Raw genomic sequence first — 27,923 nt, 5'->3', positions numbered from 1 at the left:
ATAGCACAGCTGCTGGGAGAAATTGTGGCCTTTGGGGAATTACTCAGAGGCAGAGACTGAGTAAGAACTATAGAGGGTCAGGAGGAGTCATGTGTAGGTACTGAGTTGGGGATAGGAGAGCTTAAATGTAGCATGTATATACTGATCGCATCTTTGCTCAGCTATTCCAAAGAGAAATCTAATAGGAAGACATTCAGTGCAATGACTGGCACAAACTATCTAATTTTGTGGAAGAGTAAGCCATGAAAGGAAGAAAGTACTCCATGGTGTGGACTGTGCCATATTGATTTTACAGATATTTTTCATGTCATTCTCTAGACAATCCGCGTAGCAGCTGTCCGCATAGCACTTACATGTTAGGTCAAGAAACAACCTAGAGATGATTTTAAGTGTGCAGGAGACTGCACATCCATGGCATTGTATATGAAGGACTTGAGCATTCAAGGATTTTGGAACCTATTGGGGGTGGTGCTGGGACCTTTGCCTGTGGAGTCTGAGGCCCAATTCTATCTATAGTTTAATTTTGTTTTGTGACACAGTCTTACTGCTGCCCAGACTGACCTCAGAATCAACTTCTCTAGCTAGTCTGACTTAATTTTGACATTATCTCACTTTTCTCTCAATTTTTAAAAAACAACATTTTGTTGTAATTGAATGCTCAATAATATTAGGATGAAATATGAGAATTCCAATGTTAGATTTATTTTAAAGATTTTATTTATTATTTATACGGTGTTCTGCCCACGTGTATCCCTGCATGCCCCAACAGGGCACCAGATCCATTACAGATGGCTGTAGGTCACCATGTGGGTGCTGGGAATTGAACTCAGGTCCTCTGAAAGAGAGGACCAGTGCTCTTAACCTCTAAGCCATCTCTCCAGCCCAAATGCTTTTCCTTTTAAGACAGGGTCTCACTCTGAAGTCCTGGATAACCTGAAGCTTTATGACCAACCTGGCCTTGAACCCACAGAGATCCACTTGCCTCTGCCTCCTAAGTATTGGGATAAAGGCATGTGCTACCAAGACCAACATAGAAAAAATATTTGAGTGATAATATTAAAGAAAATATAGAATGAGAATCCAAGGGAAACCTGTGGCAGTATAGGTAGTAGAAGATTCCTGAGGATGAGAACCTTTTGTTCCCCGTCTGGGTATGGGGGTGTAGGGTAAGAAAAAGTTTGGCAGGACTGTCTTCCCATCCACTGTCTGCCATTCCTTCTCTCTTTTATCTGTTCAGTTACTAAAACTGTTTAAAGATGTTGAGTGTCTAACTGTATCTCACTTGCTAATCTGTTTAAAAGAACAAAGTCTTACTCTCCTTATTGCAGGATGTTGTAGCCAGGACCCAGAAAGATGGCTTCCATATCTTCATCGTTTCTATTAAAACAGAAAAAACAGATGCAACCTGGAATTTGAATGGTATAGTTAATCCCTTTGTATGCATTCTCTGTTTTCTATAGTTTTTATCATTAATGTGAATCTATATTGTCTGTTTAAAACATGTCTTTCAAAAATGGATTTGTTGCCATATATCTATTTTGAAGACTTAAAACTTGATGCTTAATACTAATATACTTTTTTAATAGATGAGGATAAATGAGTTTATGTTTAAGATGTTTTTAAAACCTGATTGTTGTGGGCATGGTAGTGCACACCTTTAATTCCAATACTGGGGAAGTAAAGGCAGGTGGATCTCTGTGAGTTCAAGGCCAGCCTGGTCTACAACGTGAGTTCTAGGACAGGGAAGACTATACAGAGAAACTCTGTCTCGTAAAAACAAAACAAAAACAAAAAACCCCAAACCCTGATTATTAGTTAACTCTTAAATTTCTTCTTCTTCCTCCCTCCTGCTGTGACTAGTTTCTCTTTCTATGGTGGGGCCTCATGGATACATCTCTGCATCAGACTGGCCTCTAATGATTGTGAGTATGTCTCATCATTTTTCTCAAGTTAATTTGTAGGAGTTCAGTAGTATAACTTCTCTGTAGGGATGCTCTGACAAGCCCTCTGTTTCTGCTTCTAGAGTGATGAGGAAATGAAGGGGCTGAGGGAAGGGAAGCTCCTGAGATGTCGACTCTGTAGAGTCGAAGGGTCAGAGGCTACTAACACTGTTTCTCTTCCTGCAGTTTTACATGGTGATGTGTATTGTTTACATATTGTATGGTGTCCTCTGGCTCATGTGGTCTGCCTGTTACTGGAAAGATATATTAAGAATCCAGTTCTGGATTGCAGCTGTTATTTTCCTAGGAATGCTTGAAAAGGCAGTTTTTTATAGTGAATACCAAAACATCAACAGCACTGGACTGTCAAGTAAGTTTTGACTGTTTCATGAGTTATGTGTAGTGTATTTTAGCTAATGTGATGTGAGCAGAGCTGTAGGCAGGCCCCTTTTATATATACCTAGGTGAAGAGAATGGAAGCCAACAGGAGAATGTCAGAAGGCTGGGAAGATGGCTCAGTACATGAGGACCTGAGGCAGAATTCAGTACTCACTTAAGAGCCGGATTTGGCCGCACATAAACTTCTAACCCCAACACTGGCGGGGGTGGCTTGCTTGCTAGCAGCCTAGCTGTAGGTTCAGTGAGAGACTTGGTCTCGGGAATAAAGTGAAGAGTAGTGAGTGAGGACACCTGATTTCCTCCGGTGTACAGGTATGAAGTGACATGTGCACTCTCCAACCCTACGCAGAAGTGGGAATGTTAGAGGAGGACTCTAATCATCTGAGCTAGTTCTCCATTTGCTTTTTTTTTTTTCTGCTAATTTTCCCTTCACTTTTGTTTCTAGAAAAAGAAACAGTGGTATTAAAACAATAAGACATGGGTAAGGGTGCCTTAGGTGTGGCCAGTGCTTTTGATATTTTTCCTTCTCCAATTTTTTTCTCTTCTTTGAAAAAGAAAAGAGAGACACTTTGGCCCCAGAGAATAAAATGAGTAGCACCAAATTGTGTGGTCTCTGTAGTCTGTTCTTCTCTCCTTCCCCCTGCATGAGCTTTTCGGCACTGCCATGGTTTGCACAGTTGTTTGAAGCTGGGAAGGATACTGTTGTATCAGATGTGTGCCTCAGGCTTGTAGAAGATAGATTCAAACAGGCTGGAAACGTGAGGGTTCAGTCTTACCACAGACACTTTGGAAAGGGAGAGAGAATTTCAAAGAGGTAAAAATGACCTTTGAGTGCAGTTACAGATGATCTTGCATAGATTATTAATCGACGCTGTGATGCTGGCCCACTCCAGGAAAAAAAACTGAATTGAAATACACATGAAACCACTTTGGATTCAAGTTACTATTTATTGAAACTAAACAATGCGTTCATAGAAATTTATTACACTAATTTCTTTCTTTTGAGGAATGTTGAAAATACATTAAAATAGAAAGGCTAAAGGCATATCCACAAAAGGCTAAAGAGGCCAACATGGAGGTCTGCATAGTAGAGCTGTTCCTGCTGTATATGTGCTTGTGTATACATGCACACAGATGTTTGCGTATGTGCCCTAAGTCAAGAGAGTGTGGTGCTGGGTTGTATCCCAGTGGTGGATAACTCGCCTAGCAGGCCCTGGATTCCTTCCCAAGCACTGTAGGGGTAGGCTGGGAGTAGTATGGATGATGAGGGTTGAAACCTACTGAGTGTCAGAGAAGGCAGTTCCTTCCCTTTCTGTTCTGGTAAGGGTCTCTTATCTAGAGAGAGCAAGGGCAGTATGAACTGAGGAACAGCAAAAACCAGAAATCCATGAAGAGATGAAGGGCCATTTGCAGCTAACAGGGAATCCAAGTCTTTCATCTGAAGTGTCACCAAAGGGGTTGTCAAAGAAACTGAGCCACTGTTAGTATGTTTGAAGAGTTGTGTAAAGGCCACGTACTAAATATTTTGACTTTGTACACCACATGGTCTATGTTGTAATCACTCAGCTCTGCCATTATGAAAGTAGCCACAGACAACAATAAATAAATAAACCTGTCTGTGTTTGTTAAAACTTGATTTACAGAGATATGCAAGGCCAGATTTAGCCCCTGGGCTGTAGTTTACCAATTCTTTGTCTGTATTTACTGTTGTTGACTTCCCACTGCTCTTAGCATGAAGTCTAGACTCCATTGTGGAGTCCCTGGAGCTATGAGTGATCCTGGTCCTGGCCTCAATCCCACCCTCCTCTTCTCTGTCTACTGTTGACTTCTCACTGCCTTCAGCATTAAGTCTAGACTCCATAATGGAGTCCCTAGAGCCATGAGTGGTCCTAGCCTCTAACCTGTGCTCTTTTCTTGGCATGTTGCAGTCTGCTGTATATACACCATGCTTTTCCCTTCTTCATACTTTCTTCCCCCACATATGTCCACTTGGTTTTTCTCCTTTTTTTTTAAATTTTTTTATTTATTTATTTAACTTTATTATGTTCGTTGGTGTGAAGGTGTCAGATCTCATGGAACTGCATTTTCAGACAGTTGTGAGCTGCCATGTGGGTGCTGGGAATCGAACCCAGGTCCTCTGGAAGAGCAGTCAGTGCTCTTAACCGCTGAGCCATCTCTCCAGCCCCTGTCCACTTGGTTTTTTAAGTCCTCGTTTACTCACCTTCTGTGAGTTTTCCGGACCAATTATGCCTCCCCTAAGTGTATAATGTATTAGGTGCTCTTTCTCCTAGTCTCGGGATTACTGTGTCACATGTAGCGCTCCCTATGCTTAGTTATGTCCGCTTACATGGCCTAACCAGAGTTCAGAGTCTTTGCAGATAGGGATCAAGAGGCCTCTTTATTACTGCAGTAATATGGTAGGAGCACAATAGATACTTTGATTTCTTTTTGAGGTATTAGAGTTTGAACCTAGGGCCTTGCACATTCTAGGCTAGCACTTTACTGTTATAAATATGCTTTTTAAATGAATAAATGATGAAGGCACACGGAGAAAAGAGAACTCCAGAGAGCGTAATGGCTTTCAGATATTTGCTGAACATGACTTGGAGGGGAGCTCCGGTAGATTTCAGGTTGACGTAAGAAAACTGCCCAGTAGAACTGATGAGACTTGAGGTGAATCTTTAGAAAATAGTGCTGCTTTCCACTGAGGCCTGAAATATCAGTTGGATTAAATGGCTTGTAAATCACATATGGCTAATTAGTCTGAGGCCAGTGTCATTACATATGGTGGTAATTCTTTGGAGTCTTAGTTAAAAGGTTTCTAAAAATAAACATAATAAATTTTTTTTCTTTTCTTCCCCTCAGCCCAAGGTTTACTGATATTTGCAGAGTTGATATCTGCAGTTAAGAGGACATTGGCTCGCCTGCTTGTGATCATTGTGAGCTTGGGTTACGGCATTGTGAAGTAAGTATTGCTGTATTGAACAGCTCCCAACTCTCCCGTCTAGTGCTTTTGCCCATGCACATCCTGACCTCTGTGGAACTCAGGACTTGTGAGTGTTACAGCCTGAATCCCCAAGGGAAAACCCTGCAAGAGCATGGGTTTAAAAAATTTGCATGGACCAAGTGGTGGTGGCTCATGCCTTTAATCCCAACACTCAGGAGGCAGAGGCAGGTGGATCTCTGTGAGTTCGAGTCCAGCCTTGTCTATAGAGCAAGTTCTAGGACTGGCTCCATAGCTACTGAGAAACCTTGTCTTGAAAAAGAAAGAAAAAAAATACAAACCTTGCATGGACTAGCTATTTTATGTTATCTCCAAATGAAGGTCCTGAATTGAATCCCAGTAGCCCAAGGGGACTTGCGCCTCCCAGAGTGCTGGGGTTATAGGTATGTGCCACCACACCTTATAAGTAGTCTGTGTCTTACTATAAAGGTGCAACAAATCCAGGCCCAAAGTACAGAACCATCATTGCTGGGGACCATCATTTATTTTCCACTGGACATACGATCTTCCCTTGCCCTGCAGACCACAAAGCTATGAAGTTCTGGACACCCTGTTATAACATTAGAGCCACTGAGGGCGCCATGAAAGGTACAGAAACTTTCTGAAAGTGAAGGCAGGAGAACTGGTCACACCACTTTGAATCTTCCTTTCTCAGGACCTCATTTACCCTGTCTCGCCTTTTCTGTTTTAACAAGCTTGCAGAAAAGGCTAGGGGCTGATATAAGAACTGCACATTAAGATGTCCCTAGGTCTACAGGAAACATGGATGGGCCCAACTTGGAGGGTTTCCACTGGCAGTAGTGACAGTAGTAGCAGAGGGCCAAATGCCCCTAGCCATCCAGGTAGCAATACTGTTACTGTCTATAAAGCAATCTGGGGATGGGGTGTGTACCTAGAGATGAACTCAGTGCTTGGGAGGTTCGTAACCAATAGGAACTCCTACCTATCTTTTGTGGGTGATCTCTGGTAGGAGACTGCGAAGATGGTCATCATTTGGGTCACTCTCATCTAAAGGATTCGCTAATGGGCTCTTGTACCATTGACCTACCCAGGGAACCAGCAGAGGCCATGCACTCCCAGAGTAGCCCTCCTACCTGAGAGTAACCCTACCACTGCAGCATAGGCACAAGCAGCTTGGGAGAGGTGAGAGGAAGGTCATTTTGAAGTAGAAAGCCCTGTTAGTAACTTTAGCTGTTCTCTGCACAGTGCAAATGTTTGGCAGGTGTTTGAGGTGCTTGGTTAAGGGTATTTTCAAGTTAAAGTAGGATCGCAGGGGAAACAACATTGATGTCAGCTAATAAAAAAAAACTAGGAGAAATCTAGGAGCTCTGAAGTGTTCACAGCGAAGACAAAGGTAGAAAAGTGGTACTAAGGGTTTGACTTCAAGGATCTGTATTCCTTATGCTGCTTTGTGTATTCTCATTGTTTGGGAACACGGCTAGCATCAAGATGTCAGGCTCCCAGGCCCTTCCTGAAGAGTTGACAGGAGTAAAACTAAAACAAATGGAGTTGGGTTCAGTTGTCTCTGGGATCCAGGCAGGAGTGACATTGCTGTGTCAGGTGTTTCATTCACAAGGACAGGAGAGGGACTGTTTAGAACTGCCATCTAGGGGCTAGGGAGATGGCTCAGTAGTTAAGAGCACCAGCTACTCATCCAGAGGACCCGGGTTCAATTCCTAGCACCCACATGGCAGTTCAGAATTGCCTGTAACTCCAGTATCAGGGGATCTGACACCTTTACACTGACATACGTGCAGGCAAAACATGAAAGGAAAATAAGTAAACTATTTAAATAAAGAAAATGCCATCTAAGCCCAGATGCAAACATGGCAACTCAGCTATGTTTTTGAATTACAGACATTCTTTCTTATCTGTCGTAATTCTGATCTGCCATTCCCTCTGATGTAAGGAGGATTCTGACTGCCATAAGGACTAAGATAGTTTACTAGCTTTTAAGCCCCAGTTTCTCATGGATCATTGACTAGTTTAAATCATAGATGGCTTGGAGTTCTGATCACTTTAATAATTTTTTTTAATCCCATTTTACTTCTAATTGAATGTGGCTGGTGTAGACGGATAGTGCTAGAGTAGGGATTAGCCAAGTTGCTTAGCTCTTGATGGTGCTGAGAGCAAGCCTGGTTTTGTTGGCTTTCTAATAGGGGATCATTATCCACACGTAGTTCTTCACAGTTCTTTCCCTCCTAAAGGCAGGAAGGTAAACAGAAACAGCGTATGTTTTTATCTTAAAGGGGCACACAGAGGTGTTTTTCCATGTTTCCTGAAGAGTTCTGTTATATAACTTTCCCAAGGTAATGAGGCTGCTTTTCTCCCTAAAGCTGTTGGGCTATTACTAGCTGGTAAAAATTTTCCTCCCTAACTCTTGGCAATAATGGTAAAGCTGTCATGATCACTGACAGACTGGCTTTTAGGCTTTCTTATTTTGTCTTTCTTGAGTAAGTACCTTGGATAGAATTGTTAGGTTACAGCTAGGTCTGTTGAGTAATCCCAGCACTCCCCAAATGACCTCCAGTTCAGGGCCAACCTGGGCAGCATTCCAAGCCCTTTCTTGCCTGTAACCTCAAGGGGGCTACCACCCTGGTCCCCTTCTCCACACCCGACAGCTCCTTGCCTTAGGTTTTGCTTTAACATGACTGTCTTAGGTATGTTTTCAAAGCCATTTTTTCCTTACTCTGAGAAGAGGGTTTAAAGTATTGTAAGAGCATATGTAATCAGTTCTGATTTGTAGATCCCATCTGTATTCAGGTTGTTAATTGTAAAAGAAATAAAATTTCCCCTACTCATTTATGTTGTAAGAATCAAAAATATTATTTTAACTTTTAAGTTTAAAGATTAAAAGCCAAATTATGTTATTACCCTTGCTATGGGATGAGAAACAGGAAAGAGAGGGAGGGTATTAGGGTTCCTTGTGCTCATGCCCTGCTCTGTGTCCAGTCACAAGATCAGTGGGCTCCTCCAAGATAGTGCTCCATATAGCTTGCGGTTATAGTTAGTGGAAGTCATAGTCTCTGTCAACAGCCCCTAGACACTGACATAACCCTGCCTGGATTCACCAACCTGCTCCTCAATTCTAAGTAGTACTTGGTTATGTTCATCCTGTTGCTTGAACTTCAAATCCTCTGGCACCTTCACAGCTTCAAGTCCTAGGGGGAAGTCCTGGTGTCCTGTGAAAGAGAACACAGAGTTCCAGGCATAGCCATGTAACTAAATAGTGCTCTCTGTGTACAGACCCTGTGAGTTCTGTGTTCAGATGTGCTCTCCTGACCCATGCTTTCTCTCCCCCCACTCTTGCTTATTCTAGGCCTCGGTTAGGAACAGTCATGCACCGGGTGATCGGACTGGGACTGCTTTACTTGATCTTTGCAGCCATTGAAGGCGTTATGAGAGTCATTGGGGTAAAAGCCACATTAACCCAATCACCCCTTTTTGTTGCTATGGAATGAAATTGTACTTAATCTCTTAATATCTCTTTGTTTTTAAGATAAAAATGTATGAGAGAGTTCCTATTTGAGTTATTTTTCAGATGGAATAGTCTTTTTTTAATAAAAAAATTGGTGAAGGAAGAGCCCAGAGAGCTTTCTAAAAGTGGACAGTGGAAGCACTGATTAGCATCCTTGGAAGCAGCTCCTTCCAGAAACGTCTACGTCTATGGTCATTATTAAGGGTGTCTATTTCTGCCCTGACGTAGTTTGAACACAGGCATATCTTTCTTAATCCTGGGCTTAGAAATGGATCAAATGAGCAGAAAGGGAATTATTCCCTTCACTCATATAAGCATCCCTCCTCTCATTTGGCTCTAACTTTGCTCTAGCTGGATTTACTCTCTAGGAAGTCAGCGCTTCCTATAGTTGGAAGAACCAGGAGGAGGTCATGTTCAGGGAAGACTGTGGTCATGTGGGCAGTAGCACTTGTCCTCTGAGGAAATGTTGGATTTTAATTTCTGAAAACCCCTAAGAGAAAAGCAAAACTAGCTGAACTGCTCCTGTGAAAGGAGCTTGAGTTCTTGGGAAGCCGAATTGAGAAGCTTACTGGGGTTTACCTGACTCATAGACTTACATCTTACCCAAAATGTATTGAATCCAGTGTGTAGCTCAGATCACTGCACAGAGCAATTAACGTGAGCTTCCCTCACATATTTTTGTTTGGCTCTTGAAGGAGGACATTTTTGAGCAGTATTAAGAAGCCTCATTCCATTATCCTAATGTATCTGCATTCCGTGTTATGAATCTGTTCTTTTATTCTTTGAGTATATTTGTTTCTTTTCATAATCATGAAGAATCCCTTGTGTGTGTCTGTGTTGCGACAGGGTTTCTCTGTGTAACAGTCCTGCCTGTCCTGAAACTCTCTTTGTAGACCAGCCTGGTCTTGAGCTCACAGAGATCCACCTGCTTCTGCCTCCTGAGTGCTGGGATTAAAGGTCTGTGCCACCACACCTGGCTAGCCTCCTATCTGTTTAAATATATATGTAAACATATAATTCACAGAAAATTAGTCTTCACTAAAAAGACTATAGGAAAAATAATACCCTGCATATAAATATAGTATTATACATTTTAACATTTATACAACCAACACTTTAGATACTGGCTGTTTTCAATGTAGCTGTTGAAACAGGTATCTAATTTATAGTTTGTTCCTCCCTTTCCACATAATATCCTACCTTTACTTTGACTTTTTTACATGAGTGTATGCCTTTACCATCAAGGGAGGGCAGGAGTCTGTTCCTTTCATAGGATCAGCTCTAGGTTTGGTATGACGAGGACGAGCATTGAAATGGCAGGTCCGGGTGAGATTGGGGCATGGTAAGCATTTTTTTTTATTATTATTATTTGCCAGTCTATTTAATTCCAGCATGAAATAAATTGGTAAGAAATTACATTTGGTTTTCCCAAAACAGATGATTTCTGTTTGCTAAACACAATTCCATCAAGCTATAAAGTCTTCCATGGTATTGTAGGTGATAAAAAGCAAAATTGTTTCTCTTCAGGTGATACTTATACACTGCAGTGAATCGTGTGTAAATTTAGACCTTCCCTACTTTTATCTTTCAGGGTTCTAAACATTTAGCTGTTGTTTTGAGTGACATTATTTTAGCAGTTATTGACTCCATTTTTGTGTGGTTCATATCCTTTACCATGTCCTCCCAAAATAGTTTGTGGTTTATTAAAATTAGATTACTTTTAATTTATAATAATGGTGGGATGAAATATAATTGTGCATTATTGTTTTCTCAATATAGTAGTTTAGCTAAAGGCAAGAAAGTAGTAACTCCCCAGATAGAAATGTCTTTATTTTTCTGTTAGTTCACTAAATAAAGTGCTCAGTGTACACCTGACACAGTGAGGCACAAATAGAGAATATTGTCTCTGCATTTACAGAATTCACGCCTGATAGAGACAAATATGTAACTTCACTGGAACAGCACAGAAGGAGAAATTGCCATTTTAGAGTGTTGGTGTGAGAATAGAGGCAAGAGGAAAACTCTGGCAATAAAAGTAAAGACTTCACAGAAATGGTTGAGTAAGTAGGAAGAGAATTGAGGGGAAAGCATAGTTGGAAGTGTAAAGCTAAAGGAGACAGTGGCAGAATGTCCCAGATTAGATTTTTACATGTAAATATGGTGGGGGGATTATGGCAGATGAGGCCATGGGGAAAGATGGAACGAAAGATGTAAATGATGTAACGATGGGTCCTGTGCAGCCTCTGCTGTGGCTTCTTAGAGATGCTTGCCTTCCTGTGGAGAACGAACAGAAGAAATAGACACCTCTGGAATTAGGTTGATAGAGCTACAGTAGAGATGGAGCAACCCCGCCCTCAGCAGTACATCGCTGCCCTGATGGCTTGTCCTATGCCACTGTGTATTTAGAAAGGACCCTGGGCTGTCTTTTTTGAAATTACCTATTTTTTAAAGTAGTTTGTGCCTGGAGTTTTTGACAAGTTAGGGAATATGCCCTTGCATTAAGCAATTGAACTTCAGACTTCTCATCCAGAAGAATTTTGTAGCCAGGTGTGGTGGTACATGCCTTTAATACTAGTACTTGGGAGGCAGAGGGAGCTGATCTCTAAGTTAGAGGCCAGCCTGAGCTTCAAAGAGAGTTCAAAGACAGCTGGGGCTCCTTAAAGAGACCCTGTCCCAAAACAAACAAATAACAAAATGTGCTGTTTTCTCTTGGGACTTACAGATACATATCCCAAAGATTTCTTCTTAACTCTCCACAGGGTGATTCATTGGGAAAACATTCAGGTAGTAACTAGCAGAAATTTTCAAGGAAAAAGCTCTGTATTTTCTGATCCCATCTCTGTGTTAATATGGGCAGGCTATCGCCTTTGGACAGCATTGACTTCATTACCTTCCTGTACAGTGAGTCAACAGAGTGGAGAGGTAGGAAAAGCAAGGAGACAGGTTTAATTTACTCGGTGTTCATAAAGAAATTCAGAAATTAAAATTATCCTGTACAGTACTGAATGGTGACCAGAAATAAATTACTATAATAGCCCTTTCCTTTGAATCTGAATTTGCCAAGTTTTCTGTCACTTGCTGTTTGGTCATTTTTACCACTGTAAAGTAAGAAGTCAGTGTCCTGGGTGGTTATGGATGATAAGCAGATGTAAGCAGGGCTGAATAAGAAATTGATGGTTTGGGGCAATGACCTTGCTCTCTTTGATTTTGATGAACCTAACACAAAAACAGTTAATCCTGTAAGAATCTTAACTGACAGAAATTCAAAGTTGGTAGTCTTTCTTATGTCTCCCCATACCCCTTTTGCTGCTTGGTTATTTGTTTTGCTGTTTTGCTGCAGGCGAATGACTCTGATCTTGTTCTTCTGGCCAGCCTGCCTCTCTCTCTCCTTGACTCGGGCTTGTGCTGGTGGATATCCTTTTCTTACTGCAGCAGCATGCTCCCCTGGCTCTCTCCACCTTGTGGAGCCTGTGCACTTTCATCACTGCTTTCTCTTCTGCAGGGGGTAGCGGTGGGGTGAGTTAAACTTGACCCAATTAAACAGTGTCTTGGTAAGTAAAGGCTTAGGCAGTTTCAAATTTACTTTTGATATTTTTAACCCTGTGGCTTAAAGAACACCTTTGGATGATCTAACAAGAACAGATTTGTTTGTTTCATCCAATGTGTTTAAGGAGTACAGTGTGTTTGCACTTTTGTAGGGTCTCACAGTAGGGCCTACTTGATTGGAGTGTGTTACTTTAGAAGCTGATCTTGTCAGCCATAGTGGTACACATCTTAATCCCAGCACTTAGAGGCAGGCAGAAGGATCTCTGAGTTCCAGACCAGCCATGGCTACACAGTGAGACCCTTTTTCAAAGAACATTTTTTTAATTAACTAAAATTTTTAAGAAAGAAAGGGGAAAATTTTTATTGTAAAAGTATTGGATATCTAGAATGAACGAAAACTTTTTTTTTTAATATCTAGTTTTTTTTTGTTTGTTTGTTTTTTTGAGACAGGGTTTCTCTAGCTGTCCTTGAACTCTTTCTGTAGATCAGACTGGCCTTGAACTCACAGAGAGATCCGCCTGCAGCTGCCTCCCAAGTACTGGGATTAAAGGTGTGTACCACCACCACCCAGCTTTTTGAAGTATTTAGTCTTTTAAAGAGGTACAAATTCAAAGCTTGCCCTGCTCTCTGTTGGTATCTGGTTCATAAATAAAGGCCCCTGGTGTGCCCCCAAGGAGGAACTCAACTGCGTGAGCAGAGACCTGCAGGCCTCTGCTGACCTCAGGGTTCAGCAAGGAAACCTCTCTGTTTCCTCTTTCTGGATAGTATTAGCCTTACTTGAGCCTGATACTCTTGGAAAGCAACCAATTCAAAATCTTCCCTCAAGGGCTGGAGAGATGGTTAAGAGCATTGCCTGCTCTTCCAAAGGTCCTGAGTTCAATTCCCAGCAACCACATGGTGGCTCACAACCATCTGTAATGAGGTCTGGTGCCCTCTTCTGGGTGCAGACATACAGACAGAATATTGTATACATAATAAATAAATAAATATTAAAAAAAAATCTTCCCTCAACCATTTGTGTTCTGGAAAAGGCTATTGTCCCTTTCCATAGGACTTGGTCCAGGATGTTCCTGCTTTAGCTGACTAAGCCAGACCCAGACCCTCCAAATTCCCATGCTTTGCCTTATGAATGATTAGCTAAACTTTCTGTTTCCTTGTCTAATCAAGACAAAATACTAACTTTACCAAACTTAAAGACTTTTCCCTCCAACGATCCTTGAACCCACTGTCAGCCTGAACACGTACCTACCTCTTTAAAGGGCCTCATGAGAACCATCAGCCCCCCCGCCCCCCCCCCCCCATAAAGACTTGTATGTTGTCACTGTGCCCAGCCAACTCTCTGTGCTTGCATCCTTCCGTCCACAGGTCTTTTCTCCCTGACCTTTAAGTTGCTTGGATAGCTTACATGCCCTTGTCCTTCCAAGAGATGTCTCCTTAAACGCAGGCTTCTTTTGTCAGTTTTTTAATTTATAAAAAGGAATTGATAGATGCTCTGACTCCTCAATTATGGCTATTTAGAGAATAACATAAGAACCAACTAGAAAAAGAAAACAAGAAAGCAACAGAAATGGTGTCATAGGTAGCAAGAGGTATCTTAACTGAGGGTTTCTGCTTTGACTGTGTACACTACACTGTCCTGTTTCACAGGAATACATCACAGGTTTTCTTGCCTTTTTTCCTTAAAGTCTGTTTATTCATTTTAGACAATGGAAATTTTATATAGAAAACTGTGTAATTAATTGTAATTTTAGAATGGTATAGATTAAGATTCATTTTCTGTGTTCTGTTTTAAGAGTTGTATTTAGCACTGCTGTGTTTGGGATTATAGTTTAAGGTTCTTACTATATTTTCTTTATACTTTGCCATTTTCCATGTTTTTCCTTAACTAGTTTTTCACATTTTTATAAGTTTGGCACAGACTATGAAGACTCTAAGGCTAAGAAAGAACACAGTGAAATTTTCATTGTATAGGCATTTTACAAATACACTCATCTTTGCTGTGCTAGGTAAGCTATCTGTGCGTCTTTCTAAAACAACCCATTTCAGTGTTGTATGCTCTTTCAAAGGTGACTTTGTCTTTCAGCTTCTATAGTGTTTATGGTGTGGACAACAAAGACCTTCAGGATTGCAAAATGCCAATCAGTAAGTAAAGTCTTAAGTATTTTAAAATTTAATTAAATCATTGGCTAGATAATTAAAGTGGTTTGTTATGGGGTATTTGTACATTGTGTGAAGATATACTGCTGTGATTGGTGTAATAAAAAGTTGAACAGCTAATAGCTAGGCAGGATTTATAGCAGGTGGGATTTATAGGGGAGAGAAAGGAAGAGGAGAAGGAATCTAGGTACACAGGAGATGCCAGGAGACATGGAGAAGAACACAGGAGTTTCGAGGTGGAAAAGAGGTAACGCCATGCGATAGAACATAGATTAATATAAATGGGTTAATTTAAGTTATAAGAGCTAGTTAGGAAAAATCCTAAGACAAGGCTGAGCTTTTATAACTCAAAAGAAGTCTCTATATTATTATTTGGGAGCTGCCTGGAGAGACATAAAAAGTCTCGTTACTTATGGCATCCAATGTAAGATGCCAAATGATTTTTTTGTAGGCTTAGTGACTGCACATAAATCTACTGATATTTTAATTATTATCAGTGGTTCCACAGCTCCCTTAGTGCCCCACCAGCCACTCAGGCTGTGGCCTGGCAGGGCTTCTGGTTTTACTTTTCTGACTGCACTATGTAGGTTTAAATTAAGCCTTCTTACAGCTGCAATATGTAGGTTTAAATTAAGTCTCTATCATTCTGTTTATCAATAAGACTCAGGAGTGAAAGGCTGGGGTAAAACCTGCTAGCATAGAAAGGCGGAGTAACAACAAGCTTGGCCTTGTATTTTGGCCAGAGACACCACAAGAGACCTGTCTTTTTATTTAGACAAAAGGGGGGAAATGTTGTGGGTTATTTTGATCACACTCTTAACATTCCTGAGACTGCCCAATAAAGTTATGCTCTAAATCAGGGGGCAGAACCAGCGAATGGCTTTCTGAAATTGGCCTTTGAGAAGCCAAAATTTGGATAGAAAAGATACTTGGGAAGGAAAGGGTAGGGACTGGAACCTTTTGGTTCTGGGAAGAGGGAAGAGTGACATCTCTCAACCGTCTCTTGTGGCATCTCTGGCCTAAAATAGGGTTAGCTAATTGCTACTCAGCTTCTCCGAGCTATCAAGTTTTTACCCCAGCCTTTGACCCCTGAGTCTTATTGATAAATAGAATGATAGAGACTTAATTTAAACCACATATCGTGGCCTTGGAAGAGCCAGGGCTGTGAGACAGGAAGCTCTGCTATGCCTTGGCCTGAGTGACTGATGGGGTGCTGACTGAGCAACTGTGGGGCTACAGACGATAATTAAAATATGAGTAGATTGATATGCAGCCACTAAGCTGACAAAAAAAAATCAATGGTTAATTAAACTATTAAAGTGTTTAAATTAATTACTCAAGCAGTTATTGTTTTTATTATACTGTTGTAGAATTTCAAAGAATTTGGTTTGTAAAGTAATAATTTTCTTGGGTTTTTCCCTTTTACTTTGACTTATTTTTTGTAGAGTTATCAAAAGTTTTTTCTCTTTTAAATAACTCTGAAACTAGGGGTGGATCTCAGTTGGTAGAATGCTTGTCTCACATGAACAAACCCTGGGTTTAATCCCAGTGCCATATAAACTCTCAGTAGTTGAACAATCCTGTAATCCCAGCTTCAGGAGCTGGAGGAGGCCGGAGGATCAGAAGTTCAAGGCCAGCCTGGGCTTGAATTTCTATTTGAGCCTTTATCACAATACCAAAAATAAATAAATATTTGAGCAAGTTCCTCAGATTTGTTGTCCCCTTTTCTGAACTTCTTTTTATGTATTTGAAAAGAAATTTTGTGCCCCCTTTCTCCCTTTTTCTTTCTTTTTACCTTTTGGTGCTAGAGATGGCACCTAGGGCATTGCACATGCTCTGCTTCACAGAGCTACACCCCAGCCTGTCTCTGTACCGAATGGAACTACACACCCAAGGTGGGGTACTGCTTTGATATCACACTTAGCATTGGCTTTGGAGAGATGCCCCCTACTTCATCTCAGTTCTCACTCAGAACCTCTTTCTTGAGATCACCGATGTACTCACAAAGGGCCAGGTGCCCTCATCTGCCGTGTAAGAGACAGTTGAAGAAAAGAAACTGAACTTTGGTTGGCATATTTCCCTCTTGAAATTTTCTGCTTGAAGTTACATGTTTTGATTTTTTTCCTAAATCTGTTTGTGAAGGGAATTATGTATATTACCTTTAGAAACAATGCTTACAACATAGGTTTCCTTAGAAAAAGATTATTACATGTTTACTTGCTAGGCAGGCTGGAAAGATCTCAGTACTCCTATGTATTCTTTGAATGGACATTTGCACACTTAACAGAAAGTTGACAGTTCATGTTTGGATCATCCTTGTTCTAGGATTGGATGGAGCTCTGGGTTGATGATGCATTTTGGAGCTTCCTCTTTTCACTCATCCTTATTGTGATCATGTTCTTATGGAGGCCATCAGCAAATAATCAGAGGTAACAACACAGGGAATTATGACTCGGAGGCATTTGTTAGCTACCTTCCATGCTGTTGAGAACCTTAGGAGGCACAGCTTCCAGGAAGCATTAGGAAATCCAAAACTGTTAAACACAAAGGCCTTTTTTTTTCCCCCAAGGGAAGGAAATGATGCCTGTTCATTCACCTGGAAGGTAGGAGTGGATGTTGTCAAACAACCTGGTGATCTTTGGCTATTCTGTGGATCCAGCCTTTACTTGAGTCCTCCAAAAGCCTAAGCTGTTTCAACCCTAATCCTGAACTTTGTCTCTCAGTGAATAGAACCCTTCCTCATGAAAGAGGCCTCATGTACTTTGCATCCTTCAACAATAAAAGTTCCCCTTATACTTATTACAAGTCCTTCCTCCTTACACCCTTGCCCTGACTATCAATAGAAGTCATTCTTACTGCAAAGATCACAGGTGCTTTCCTATAGAGGTATGCTTTGCTAGGGAGTTTTGATATAGCCATCCCTGAAGCTTTGTTGTGTTAATTGTTACATAGAGACTTTCCCCCAAAGTTTTACTGTGCTTAAATGTGTAAGAAAAAGAAACCTCAAGGTCAGACTCCTTAAGTGTTGACCTGCCACTTACTAAAAAGTGGTGCTGACCCAAGTTTCATCCTTTCCCTCGCACAGATCCATGTGTGTGGGGTCCGTGCTGGTCTTGATGCTTGCAGGGACCCCACACACATGGAGACTGCTGGGAAGTACTTTGTTTTTAAGCAGCTGTATAGTCAAGTGAGAAAACAGGCATAGCAAATGGAAGACAGTAGGAGGCATTAAGCAGTCCAGGAGGAAGATAAAGACTCTATGAAGAGCCAGGCGGTGGTGGCGCCTTTAATTCCAGCACTCAGGAGATAGAAGCAGGCAGATCTCTGTAAGTTCAAGGCTAGCCTGGTCTACAGAGCAAGTTCCAGGACAGGATCCAAAGCTACACAGAAAAATCCTGTCTCGAAAAACAAAACTAAACAGATTCTGTGAAGAGCCAGAATTTATGGAAAAGCTTTAAAATAGCAATAAAACAGCGAAAGATTGAGATGGGGAGAAAAGTCATGGTACATAGAAGTCAGCAAAGTATGCAGTATAGCTAGTATGGCAGGGGCAGCATTTTTCCTTCTTTTGTTTTATTTATCCCATGCGTCTTTCACTTCATGCATCTTGATCCCATTCATTTTCCTATCCCCTCACATCCACCCTCCGCCCCTATAACTCCCCTCAAAATAAAACAATTTAAAAGAGAGGAAAAAAAAGAAAAAAATTAAAAATCTCTTCATGGACGCTGCCGTGTGACAGAGTGTGTCACACAGTAAACCCCTTCGTCCATATATCTTTACTTGCAAGTGTTTGTTGCAAAGAGTCATTTGATCTGATTCGAGGCCTCTGGTTTCTGCTGCACTGTCAATGCTGGGCCCTCGTTAGTACTCTTCTAGGATGTCTTGTTGTTGCCCTGTGTTGTGGAGATCCTGTGGCTTTGGTTCTGTGTGTCAGGCCCCTTCACATGCTCCAGCAGATTATGGGTGGTAGATGTTGAAGTAGGTCAAATCAACCCTGGTTCTTGCCCGCCATTTCTCCCCTATCCTCACCACCAGGGTGAGCTCTCCCCCATTGCCCTAGCTAGTTCACCCTTGCAGCAGTGAGCAAGGGGTGGGGCAAGTTCTCCTGCTTTCACATCCTCAGGGTCAGCTCGCCCACACCTGCACCTTCAGAACCCGCTCTGCTGTGTTCAGGTGCAGCATTCTTATCCCACATTCTTGGAAGTGCTTTTAGTTTAGAATATTTGCATAAATTTTACCGACTAAACATCCTAATCTGAAATCCAGGATCCACGGAGCCAGAAACTTCTAGAGCATTGACCTGATGCTTAGACAGGCAAGTATGCAGTTTGAGAGTCAAGGTATTCAGCCTATTCTTTATTTCAGGAAAGCTGGACAGGGAGAGCGGGACTGAATGGCACAAGACTGAGTTCCAGTTCAGAAATCTGTATCTTGGACTGTGGTGGCGGCCATTCCCACCTTCTCCAAGGAGAGAACTATTGAGTTTCTTGAGTATCCCTCTAGGGAAAATGAGACAGGCATACTAGGAAATGTGTTTCCTTCTTCCTTTAACAAATACTGGGCCAGTGAGGTGGCTCAGCAGGTAAAGGCTCTTTCTATCAAGTCTGTGGACCTGAGTTCATTGCCTGAACCAACTCCTCAAAGTTGTCCTCTCACCTTCAGTTGTGTGAGCACGGGCACACACACAAATAAATAATAAAAATTTAAATAACTGGGCGTGTTGGGTCAGAACAATCAGGAAGCAGAAGCTCTGTGAGTTCAAGGCCAGCCTGGGACACACATCAAGACCCTATCTTTAAGCCGGGCGGTGGTGGCGCACGCCTTTAATCCCAGCACTCGGGAGGCAGAGGCAGGCGGATCTCTGTGAGTTCGAGACCAGCCTGGTCTACAAGAGCTAGTTCCAGGACAGGCTCCAAAACCACAGAGAAACCCTGTCTCGAAAAACCAAAAAAAAAAAAGACCCTATCTTTAAAAGAATTTTTAGCCGGGCGGTGGTGGCGCATGCCTTTAATCCCAGCACTCGGGAGGCAGAGGCAGGTGGATCTCTGTGAGTTCAAGGCCAGCCTGGTCTACAAGAGCTAGTTCCAGGACAGGAACCAAAAGCTACAGAGAAACCCTGTCTCGAAAATCCAAAAAAAGAATTTTTAAACTGTGCAGTGGTTGTGCATGCCTTTAATTCTAGCACAGGCAGAAGCAGGTGGATCTCGCCGAGGCCAACCTGGTTTATAAAGCGAGTTCCAGGACAGCCAGAGCTGTTATGAAGAGAAACTCTGTCTTGAATCCCCTCCCAAAAGAATTAAAAATAAATAAAATACTCTTCTACACTTTTCTTTTTAAAAATATATCTGGGTATCACCGTGGATAGATGCATCACCGTAACCAGGGGCTGTGCAGTATTTTGTAATGTGAGAGACAATGTATGTGTACACACACACACACACATATTCCAAAATTACTGGACATTTGACTTTTGCTATTACCAGCAATATTTCCTGAATGCTTTTGGAGGCACTTACCTTTGGAAAGATGTTTAATATATGATGTATTTAATAATTAAAATATAAAAATTCTTAGAGGATTCTAAAATGTAAATGTTTGTTTAAATATAGATTCATTTGGTGATATAAAAATAGAACATCAATCCTCTAAATGTAATGCTTTTTTTTTGTCTATAAACATTTTCTCTGGCTGGAGAGATGGCTCAGAGGTTAAGAGCATTACCTGCTCTTCCAAAGGTCCTGAGTTCAATTCCCAGCAACCACATGGTGGCTCACAACCATCTGTAATGGGGTCTGGTGCCCTTTTCTGGCCTGCGGGCATACACACAGAAAGAATATTGTATACACAATAAATAAATAAATAAATAAATAAATAAATAGAAAGAAAAACATTTTCTCCTTGAGGGCTAAAGAGAAAGCTCAGTGGTTAAGAACACTGGTTGCTTTTGCAGAGGACCCAGGTTTAGCTCTCACTACCCACATAGCTGCTCACAACCACCTATAACTCCAGCTCCAGGGCATCTGATCCCCTTTTCTGGCCTTTGCAGACATCAGGCTTGCAATGTATTTAGTAGGCAATATATTCATACACATAATCTTTAAAAAAAATTCCTCCTTGCTATATAGGACAATCTGTAGAAATAAATTTTGTCATCAACAGTATTTTTGAGAAAGTATTTGATCTTTAATTTCACAAATCAGATTAGCACTTTCCTTTCATCAGAAAAACGCTAAAATGAGGTGGAAGGTTAGTTATTATCTTAATGCATTAGAAACTTGGACAATAAGCTTTTTATATGCCATGACTGACAGTGATCAGGTTTAAAGACTCCTTTGTTTTTACCTAGGTATGCCTTCATGCCTTTGATAGATGATTCTGATGATGAAGTTGAGGAATTCATGGTAACATCTGAAAATTTAAGTGCGTGATGTGTGGGGTTTTTTTTCAAAATGACTATTATACATATTTTAAAAAAAAGAAATTTTTACTTGAGATGCAAGGTCACACGTGTTGTTTAAAATCTTTCCTATGAGGACTGGGGAAATGTCTCAGCTTGTTAAGTGTTTGCCTTGCAGGCATGAGGATATGAGTTTAGTCCCCAGAACGAATATTAAAAAAAAAAAAAGAAAGAAAATGCTGGGTAGCATGCATGTTTAACCCATGTGCAGGGGAGGCAGATCACTGGGGCTCACTGCCAGCCAACCTGGCCTTGGCTGATTCCAGGCAAGTGTAAGTGGGTGGCACCCAAGGAACAACACCAGAGGTTGTCCTCTGACCACCACCACCACCACCACCACCACACACACACACACACACACACACACACACACACACACACACAGGTGCCCAGCACCCACACACACTGGGGAGGAAGCTCAGGAGTGTTTGCTAAGTACATATGAGAAATTGAGTTTGGATCATAGCACCTACATAATAGCCAGGTGCAACAACGTGATAGAGTTGGGGATGGAGGGGAGAGGCGGTGTAAACAGACAGGTCTGTTTAGCCAGTCAGTCTTCCCGAAATAGTGAACTGTAGGCTAAGTGAGAGACACCACCACCCCCACCCCGAGAAGAAATAAGGTGGAGAATGATAAAGGAAGACATCCATTGAAAGGTTTCCTGCATGGTAAACAGTGAACAGGAGACTTGGCCAGGCAATGTGCACATTGAAAGTGCTCAGTGTTCTCAGTAATCAGGGACACAAGACAGCAGTAAGCTACTACAACTCCACTGCTCACAGTCAGCGTGACTGATAGCCAGTTGGAGAGGACTCCTCACACACTACTTACTACAAGTCATGGACAGTGTAAAGTCTCTTAAAGAGAACTGTGACATACCCACATCAACACACGTGCATAATTTTTTAAAAAATCTAAAACTTTAGTCAATATGAAGAAAATAATTTTCATATCATATTTTATACCATAAGCATACCCTGCTGTTTCTATGTCAAGCAAGTAAAAATTTCTAAGATACATGTGTGTGTGTGTTGGGGTGTTATGATAAAATCTAGGGCTTTTTTCACAATTCACAAATGCTCTACCCCTGAGATATATCCCAAGTTCCCAAGATGTCTTATTTTTGAAATACTGTAAGCCTTACACATTTGTCCTTAAACTTAAAGTTGAATTAGGGAAGTATATATGCTTGAGCTCCTCTGCAGGTGCATTTTAGACCAGCAAGTTGAAAACCTGCTTGTTGTGAAATAGTTACCAGAACCTAAGCCTGGAGGATACTACTCGGTGAATTAGGCCAGGGACAGAAAGGTAGACAAACATGTTCGTACCAATAGAGAAGCAAAACAGTTGATCTTGGATGCAGGGAGTAACAAGTTGAGGTGAGGAGAAAAAACAGGAACAATAATAGACAACAGTTGTTTAAAACAGACAGAATTCAGCCGGGCAGTGGTGGTGCAGTCTTTAATCCCAGCACTCGGTAGGCAGAGACAGGTGGATCTCTGTGAGTTCGAGGCCAGCCTGGTCTACAAGAGCTAGTTCCAGGACAGGCTCCAAGAAACCCTGTCTCGAAAAACAGAACGGGGGCGGACAGAATTCAAGTTAGACAGAAGGATAAGTCCTAGTGGGTAGTACAGTGGGGTGACTGCAGTTATTAATTCATTGTTTTTTCAAATAGCTAGGGGGGCTCTGTTCCCAGCACAGAGAAACGATCATTTTGAAGTGACATTTGATGAACTGCCCTGATGTGTTTCTGACACACTGGGTATGTGTGTGGGTTGAAATACCACTGTACCCATAAAATGTTCAACTGGTACATATCAATTCAAAAGCCTATTAGCTTTCCCAGTGCCTCTTTTCTCATTCCAAAACGGCATATTAAAGCTATTCCCCTGGCCAAAGTGGCTACTGCTTACTCTTTAAAAAATTATCTTTTTTTCTTATTGGGGTATTAAGTGTGAAGTTATAAAGGAAAGTATAATTAGTAATCTTTTATATGTCTCTGTGATGTTTCTCATTGTAGCTGAAGGAATAAAACTAAGAGCCTCAAAAACAGTTTCTAATGGAACAGCTAAACCTACTTCTGAGAATTTCGTGAGTATCTGTGTATTTAATGGATCTTTGTCTGATACTTTAGAGTCTGCCCATGTCAGAGTCGCTGATTGTCAAGGGAGCTTTTCTATGATTTGTTGTTATTAAATTAGCTGTGTCCAGGCACTGGTTGCAGGTTCAGGCCCATAACTGCAATGTCGCTGCTGTCTGTCCTCATTTGTCAGGTGCTATGCTTGGGCCAGCAGCCCGAGGTCGGGCGCTTGTTGGAGGTGCAGCACCTCAGGCTTCCCAGCCCTGTTGGGTCTCAGTCCACATCTGGCCAAGGCTCTACCAGACTCACCCCAGGTGGAGAGGCTTTGTCTTGGTAAAGTCAGTAGTAGCTCTTCAGCACATCCAAGCAATTTCTTCTGAAGCTGTGTTAGATCCAGGTTGTCACCTGTTGGGGAAAGAATTTATGCCTTGTTCACTTTCTAAAACAACAGACTTCTAAAACCATGAACACATAAGTCAAATGTAGACCTTAAGGCAGGGATGAGTCTATAAACTATTTATTCCTTTCTATGTATAAAAGTGTTGTTGCATGGATGTGCATCATGTATGTGCCTGGTGCCCTCAGGTCAGAGGAGAGAATCAGCCGCTGGACTGCAGTGATGGTTGATTGTGAGTCACCACTGGGGTGCAAGGAACCAAACCCAGAGCTCATTCTGTAGACCAGGCCTCGAGCTCACTCTATAGACCTCGAACTCACAGATCTGCCTGCCTCTGCCTCCCAAGTGCTGGGATAAAAGACCTGCACCACCACTCCTGGCTCAAAGACGAGTCTTAAAACACCTTACACATGTTGCTGTGCACGAACGTGATGGTGATGACAGCCAAGCACAATGAACCTTACACATTCTTCCACTCTGCTGCCATGAGTGATACATAAAATTACATATGTGTGGGTGTTCCACGGAACAAGTGCTCTGTGGCAGACAACACTGTTCTCAGTAGGATTTGACAAATTCTCTTATTTTTTACTTTGGCAGTTGTAAAATATATCCTTTGAGTAGTTTCGTGGTAATTTAAAAACCTCTAGTTGTACTCAGTTTCTCTTAAAGCTGCAGATAGAGCACTCTAATTTGAGAATTCAAAGCCCCCAACTTTTTGAGCATCAACATGGCACAATAAAAAACTTGCTGTGAAACTTTATGTCATATACCAGATTCTTACAAATACTGTATAAAATTGCCTTCGCTTCTGTGTGCAAAGTAGAGGAGTCATAAGTGAATTTCATGTTTCAACTTGGGTCCCATCCCTGTGCTTTTCACTGTGTGTATGTAAATACTTGGAAATATAATATATGAAATTCTGGCTCCAAGAATTTCAGATGAGGGAGGGATACTTAAGCTGTGTTAACGGTTCCAACTTGTTAGTTCCCCTGTAGTGATGTGTATCAGTTTATTTAAAACTCGGTAGTCACAAACATGTCAGTGGAGTTTACTCATTTTTCTAGACTCAGTGTTGTCGGCTTTTGATCAGAAATTAGAGGTCTTATTTGTCGTTACTAATTTCTACCTAGGACCAGAAACAGGACTCTGTTGCCTTGTCTCAGTCAGCAAGGTGCTTATTGCCGCAAGTAGAACGGCCCAGATAGCCAGGTACACAGGAAAGAAAAACTAGATTTGAGTGTAACAACTAGAAGTAAATTTCCTTCTTTAAAAAACATTCATTATGTATACAGTGTAAATTTCTACTTAGAAGGGAAACCTATACCTACTCCAGCTGATTGGCCTTCCTTGTCTGGTATAGGAATGTGAACACTCCATTTCAGTGCTTTGCTGAGGTTAGAGCATTGTCCATTATTGTTTTCAATTGAATATAAATATAAACCCAAGAATGTGTACAAATTAGGCATAATGAGGGATAGAAGCAAAAATAGTGGACCTTGCCGTTTTCTGTCTTAAAAATCAATTCTACATTTTTAGTTTGACTTCTTAAGACAAAAAACGAACAAGCTCTTTCCGCCATCTTGGTACCTGTGGAGGTGAGGGAAGTTCTTGCTGTTGACCTTAGAGGCAGATTCCTGGGGCCTGCTGGGAATGGCAGTGGTGCAAATCCATTTCAGCTGGCTATAGATGAGGTCTCCAGAACCAGAGAGAGCTCACAGCTGTTCTTTAAATTGAAGGTGCTTATGCCCGAGATGAAACTGAGTTCTACTTGGGAAAGAGATGTGCTTATGTGTACAAAGCAAAACACAACACAGTAGCGCCTGGAGGCAAACCAAACAAAACCAGAGGGATCGGGAGAAAAGTAACTCAGGCCCATGGAAACAGTGGCATGGTTCCTGCCAATTTCTGAAGCAACTTTCCTGCAAAGGCCATTGGACACAGAATCCTTGTGAAGCTGTACCCTTCCTGAATTTAAACCAATGAAAAGCAAATAAACAAAAGTGGAGATGGGGAAGATCAGTAATATTCTTAGTTAAAACCAAGAAACAGAAAAATCAGTAATGTTCTGTCTGTTTATGAAACACTGTCACACTTGTGTGTGACATTCTAAGCCAGCACGTGTCACAACTAACAGATCCCATACAGCTGATTTAAGTTTGTAAGGAAACATGCTACCAAACAATGTATGTTTTCAGGTGACATTTAGCAAATACTAAATAAAATATTTATTTCTACAGGATGAAGATTTGAAGTGGGTGGAAGAAAATATTCCCTCTTCATTCACAGATGTGTAAATATCCTCTGTTCCAAGTTTGAACCTGAGGCTGTAGTTTAAGGAGATTTTTATTGGGTGTTTTTCAAAGCGTGTATTTGTGCGTGCGCGTGTGTGTGTGTGTGTGTGTGTGTGTGTAAACTTCTTGCAGAACTGAACATAACCCCAACCCCTTTCCACTGTACAGCCATTTCAGTACTAGCGACCTGTAACCAATTCGCTCTCTTCCTGGTTACAGTTTTCAGAATCTTTTTATTTCATTTTAATTTTTTTTTTTTTTTTTTTTTTTTTTTTTTTTGGTTTTTCGAGACAGGGTTTCTCTGTGGTTTTGGAGCCTGTCCTGGAACTAGCTCTTGTAGACCAGGCTGGTCTCGAACTCACAGAGATCCGCCTGCCTCTGCCTCCCGAGTGCTGGGATTAAAGGCGTGCGCCACCACCGCCCGGCTTCATTTTAATTTTTTAAAAATACTTATTTATTATATATACAATATTCTGTCTGTGTATATGTCTGCAAGCCAAAAGAGGGCACCAGACCTCATTACAGATGGTTGTGAGCCACCAAGTGGTTGCTGGGAATTGAACTCAGAACCTTTGGAAGAGCAGGCAATGCTCTTAACCACCGAGCCATCTCTCCAGCCCTCATTTTAATATTTTACCACAGAAAAGTTCAGACATGTAAAACTATTTTTTTACATCCATTTGTATATGTAAAGGTCAGGTGAAAATTTGTAGAAGTTGGTTCCCTCCTTCCATATGGGCCTAGGAATCTTAATTCAAGTCACCATGTTGGTGGCATACTTAGCCTCTGAGCTGTCTTACCAGCTCAAGCTTTCACGGCTTCAGGGGGAGTCTGCTTTTGTTGTCACCCCTGTGTGTATTGTGGACTTCATTTTGTGTGGTAGTTTTATTTTTTATATATTTGCTTTCTTATATATTCCTCATAAGCATCAAGGTTCTTTACATCTCATCCTTGAATACTGAGAATTTTAGGTGTGTTTGTATCTGGAACAGCAGACAAAGGCAGGAAGTTCAGTCCCAGGGCCTGTGGGGAAGAGGGCGAGAGCCAGCCCGAGTAGCCCTCTGATGTCCACACCTGTGCTCCAATCACACACACCTGCTATCATGTACAGTAAATAAATACATCTCCAAGCAGATGTTTTCCAGAAAAAAAAAAATACTATGTTTGATAATGTGCTTCTCTCTCATTTTCACAAAAGCACGAAATTTAGTTTTGTAGTTAAAGTGGCAGATACCCAGCCAATTGTCGAGGATTGAAAAGTAAATAGGGAGTGGGGTGTGTTTGAATGAATGCTCCTGTGAGTTCAGCTCACTGCCCCATATGTAGTAGGAGTGCCCTTGTAGTACCAGCTTGTTTCTGTTTAAAGTTCAGATCTTTAAAGTATTTCTCTTAACTTTAGACTGAACTTTTTCAAAGGAACATGCATTCTGGAAACTGCACACATCCTATAATCAGAAGGCAGAACACTAAGCCCTGGTCCCTCCCAGATGCCCTGCTGCCCCGCAGCTCTGGCTGTATAGAGTTCTTGTAGAGTTCACTGTTATTTCTCTTTTGTTTCAGCGCTCTCCCAGTGTTAGTGGACTCAGATGAGGTAAGCCTCCTTTTACAAATCTCCTTAGAGCGGTTTCTGTTTTTACACTGTATTTCAGAAGCTAATTCAAAAATAACCTTTTGAAGTAGTTACCAACTAAGCAGACAGAAGAACACAGGGCTGGCTTGACGTGAGGGTTGTGGGCGAAGATTCACTGCCGGCAGGAGCAGAATAAAAGACACTTGATATAAATGAAGAGAAGAGGCATTTCATGAGGGTTTTGTTTGAAAGTGCAATTTTTAAGGCATTATGTGTCCATTGTTTAGCTTCTGACACGTATAATTTATTGGACTAGTTTCCAGCTTTACTTACTAAGCATGAAATTTAAATAAAGGATTTGGGGGGGGGTTAGATTTTGGTCAGCTAGACATTGCAGGGTAGCCCAAGGTAGGGTTCATCTTCAATATATGGATTAAAGGATAACCATGGCTCATACAGAGGAGGGTGGCTATTAGCAGTGGGTGTACTCTGTGTTTCCAGTAGAGCAAGAGAAGAATTGGAAAGGAGATGCCTCTGAAGCAGTTCTGTGTTCCTCTGTAGCAGGATGACAAGGGTGGAGAAGGCCTTCCCACAC

At 41.5% G+C, this 27,923-nt stretch overlaps 1 protein-coding gene across 4 annotated transcripts in view; it reads left to right on the top strand.

Annotated features, from left to right (window-relative positions):
* Positions 1–27,923, top strand: part of Tmem87b (transmembrane protein 87B) — a 41,357-nt gene that overhangs the window by 9,865 nt on the left and 3,569 nt on the right. For 2 of the 4 annotated variants that reach the window (XM_041670336.1, XM_041670334.1), the window contains exons 6-18: positions 1,329–1,419; positions 1,861–1,922; positions 2,127–2,310; positions 5,205–5,304; positions 8,663–8,756; positions 10,413–10,484; positions 14,265–14,373; positions 14,451–14,509; positions 16,850–16,953; positions 20,874–20,947; positions 23,008–23,078; positions 25,705–25,757; positions 27,319–27,349. In XM_041670336.1, the coding sequence (XP_041526270.1) occupies positions 1,329–1,419; positions 1,861–1,922; positions 2,127–2,310; positions 5,205–5,304; positions 8,663–8,756; positions 10,413–10,484; positions 14,265–14,373; positions 14,451–14,509; positions 16,850–16,953; positions 20,874–20,947; positions 23,008–23,078; positions 25,705–25,757; positions 27,319–27,349 (1,104 nt within the window). Of the gene's footprint in view, positions 1–1,328; positions 1,420–1,860; positions 1,923–2,126; positions 2,311–5,204; positions 5,305–8,662; positions 8,757–10,412; positions 10,485–12,161; positions 12,234–14,264; positions 14,374–14,450; positions 14,510–16,849; positions 16,954–17,093; positions 17,260–20,873; positions 20,948–23,007; positions 23,079–25,704; positions 25,758–27,318; positions 27,350–27,923 lie in introns of those variants that run through there. The other 2 variants (XM_041670335.1, XM_041670337.1) reach the window with 2 other exon arrangements.

Source organism: Microtus oregoni, unplaced genomic scaffold (genome assembly GCF_018167655.1).
Source record: "Microtus oregoni isolate MIOR12 unplaced genomic scaffold, Mior012 000020F_ref0000438, whole genome shotgun sequence".
Lineage (NCBI taxonomy): Eukaryota > Metazoa > Chordata > Mammalia > Rodentia > Cricetidae > Microtus > Microtus oregoni.
This window is presented reverse-complemented; position numbering and strand designations above follow the sequence as displayed.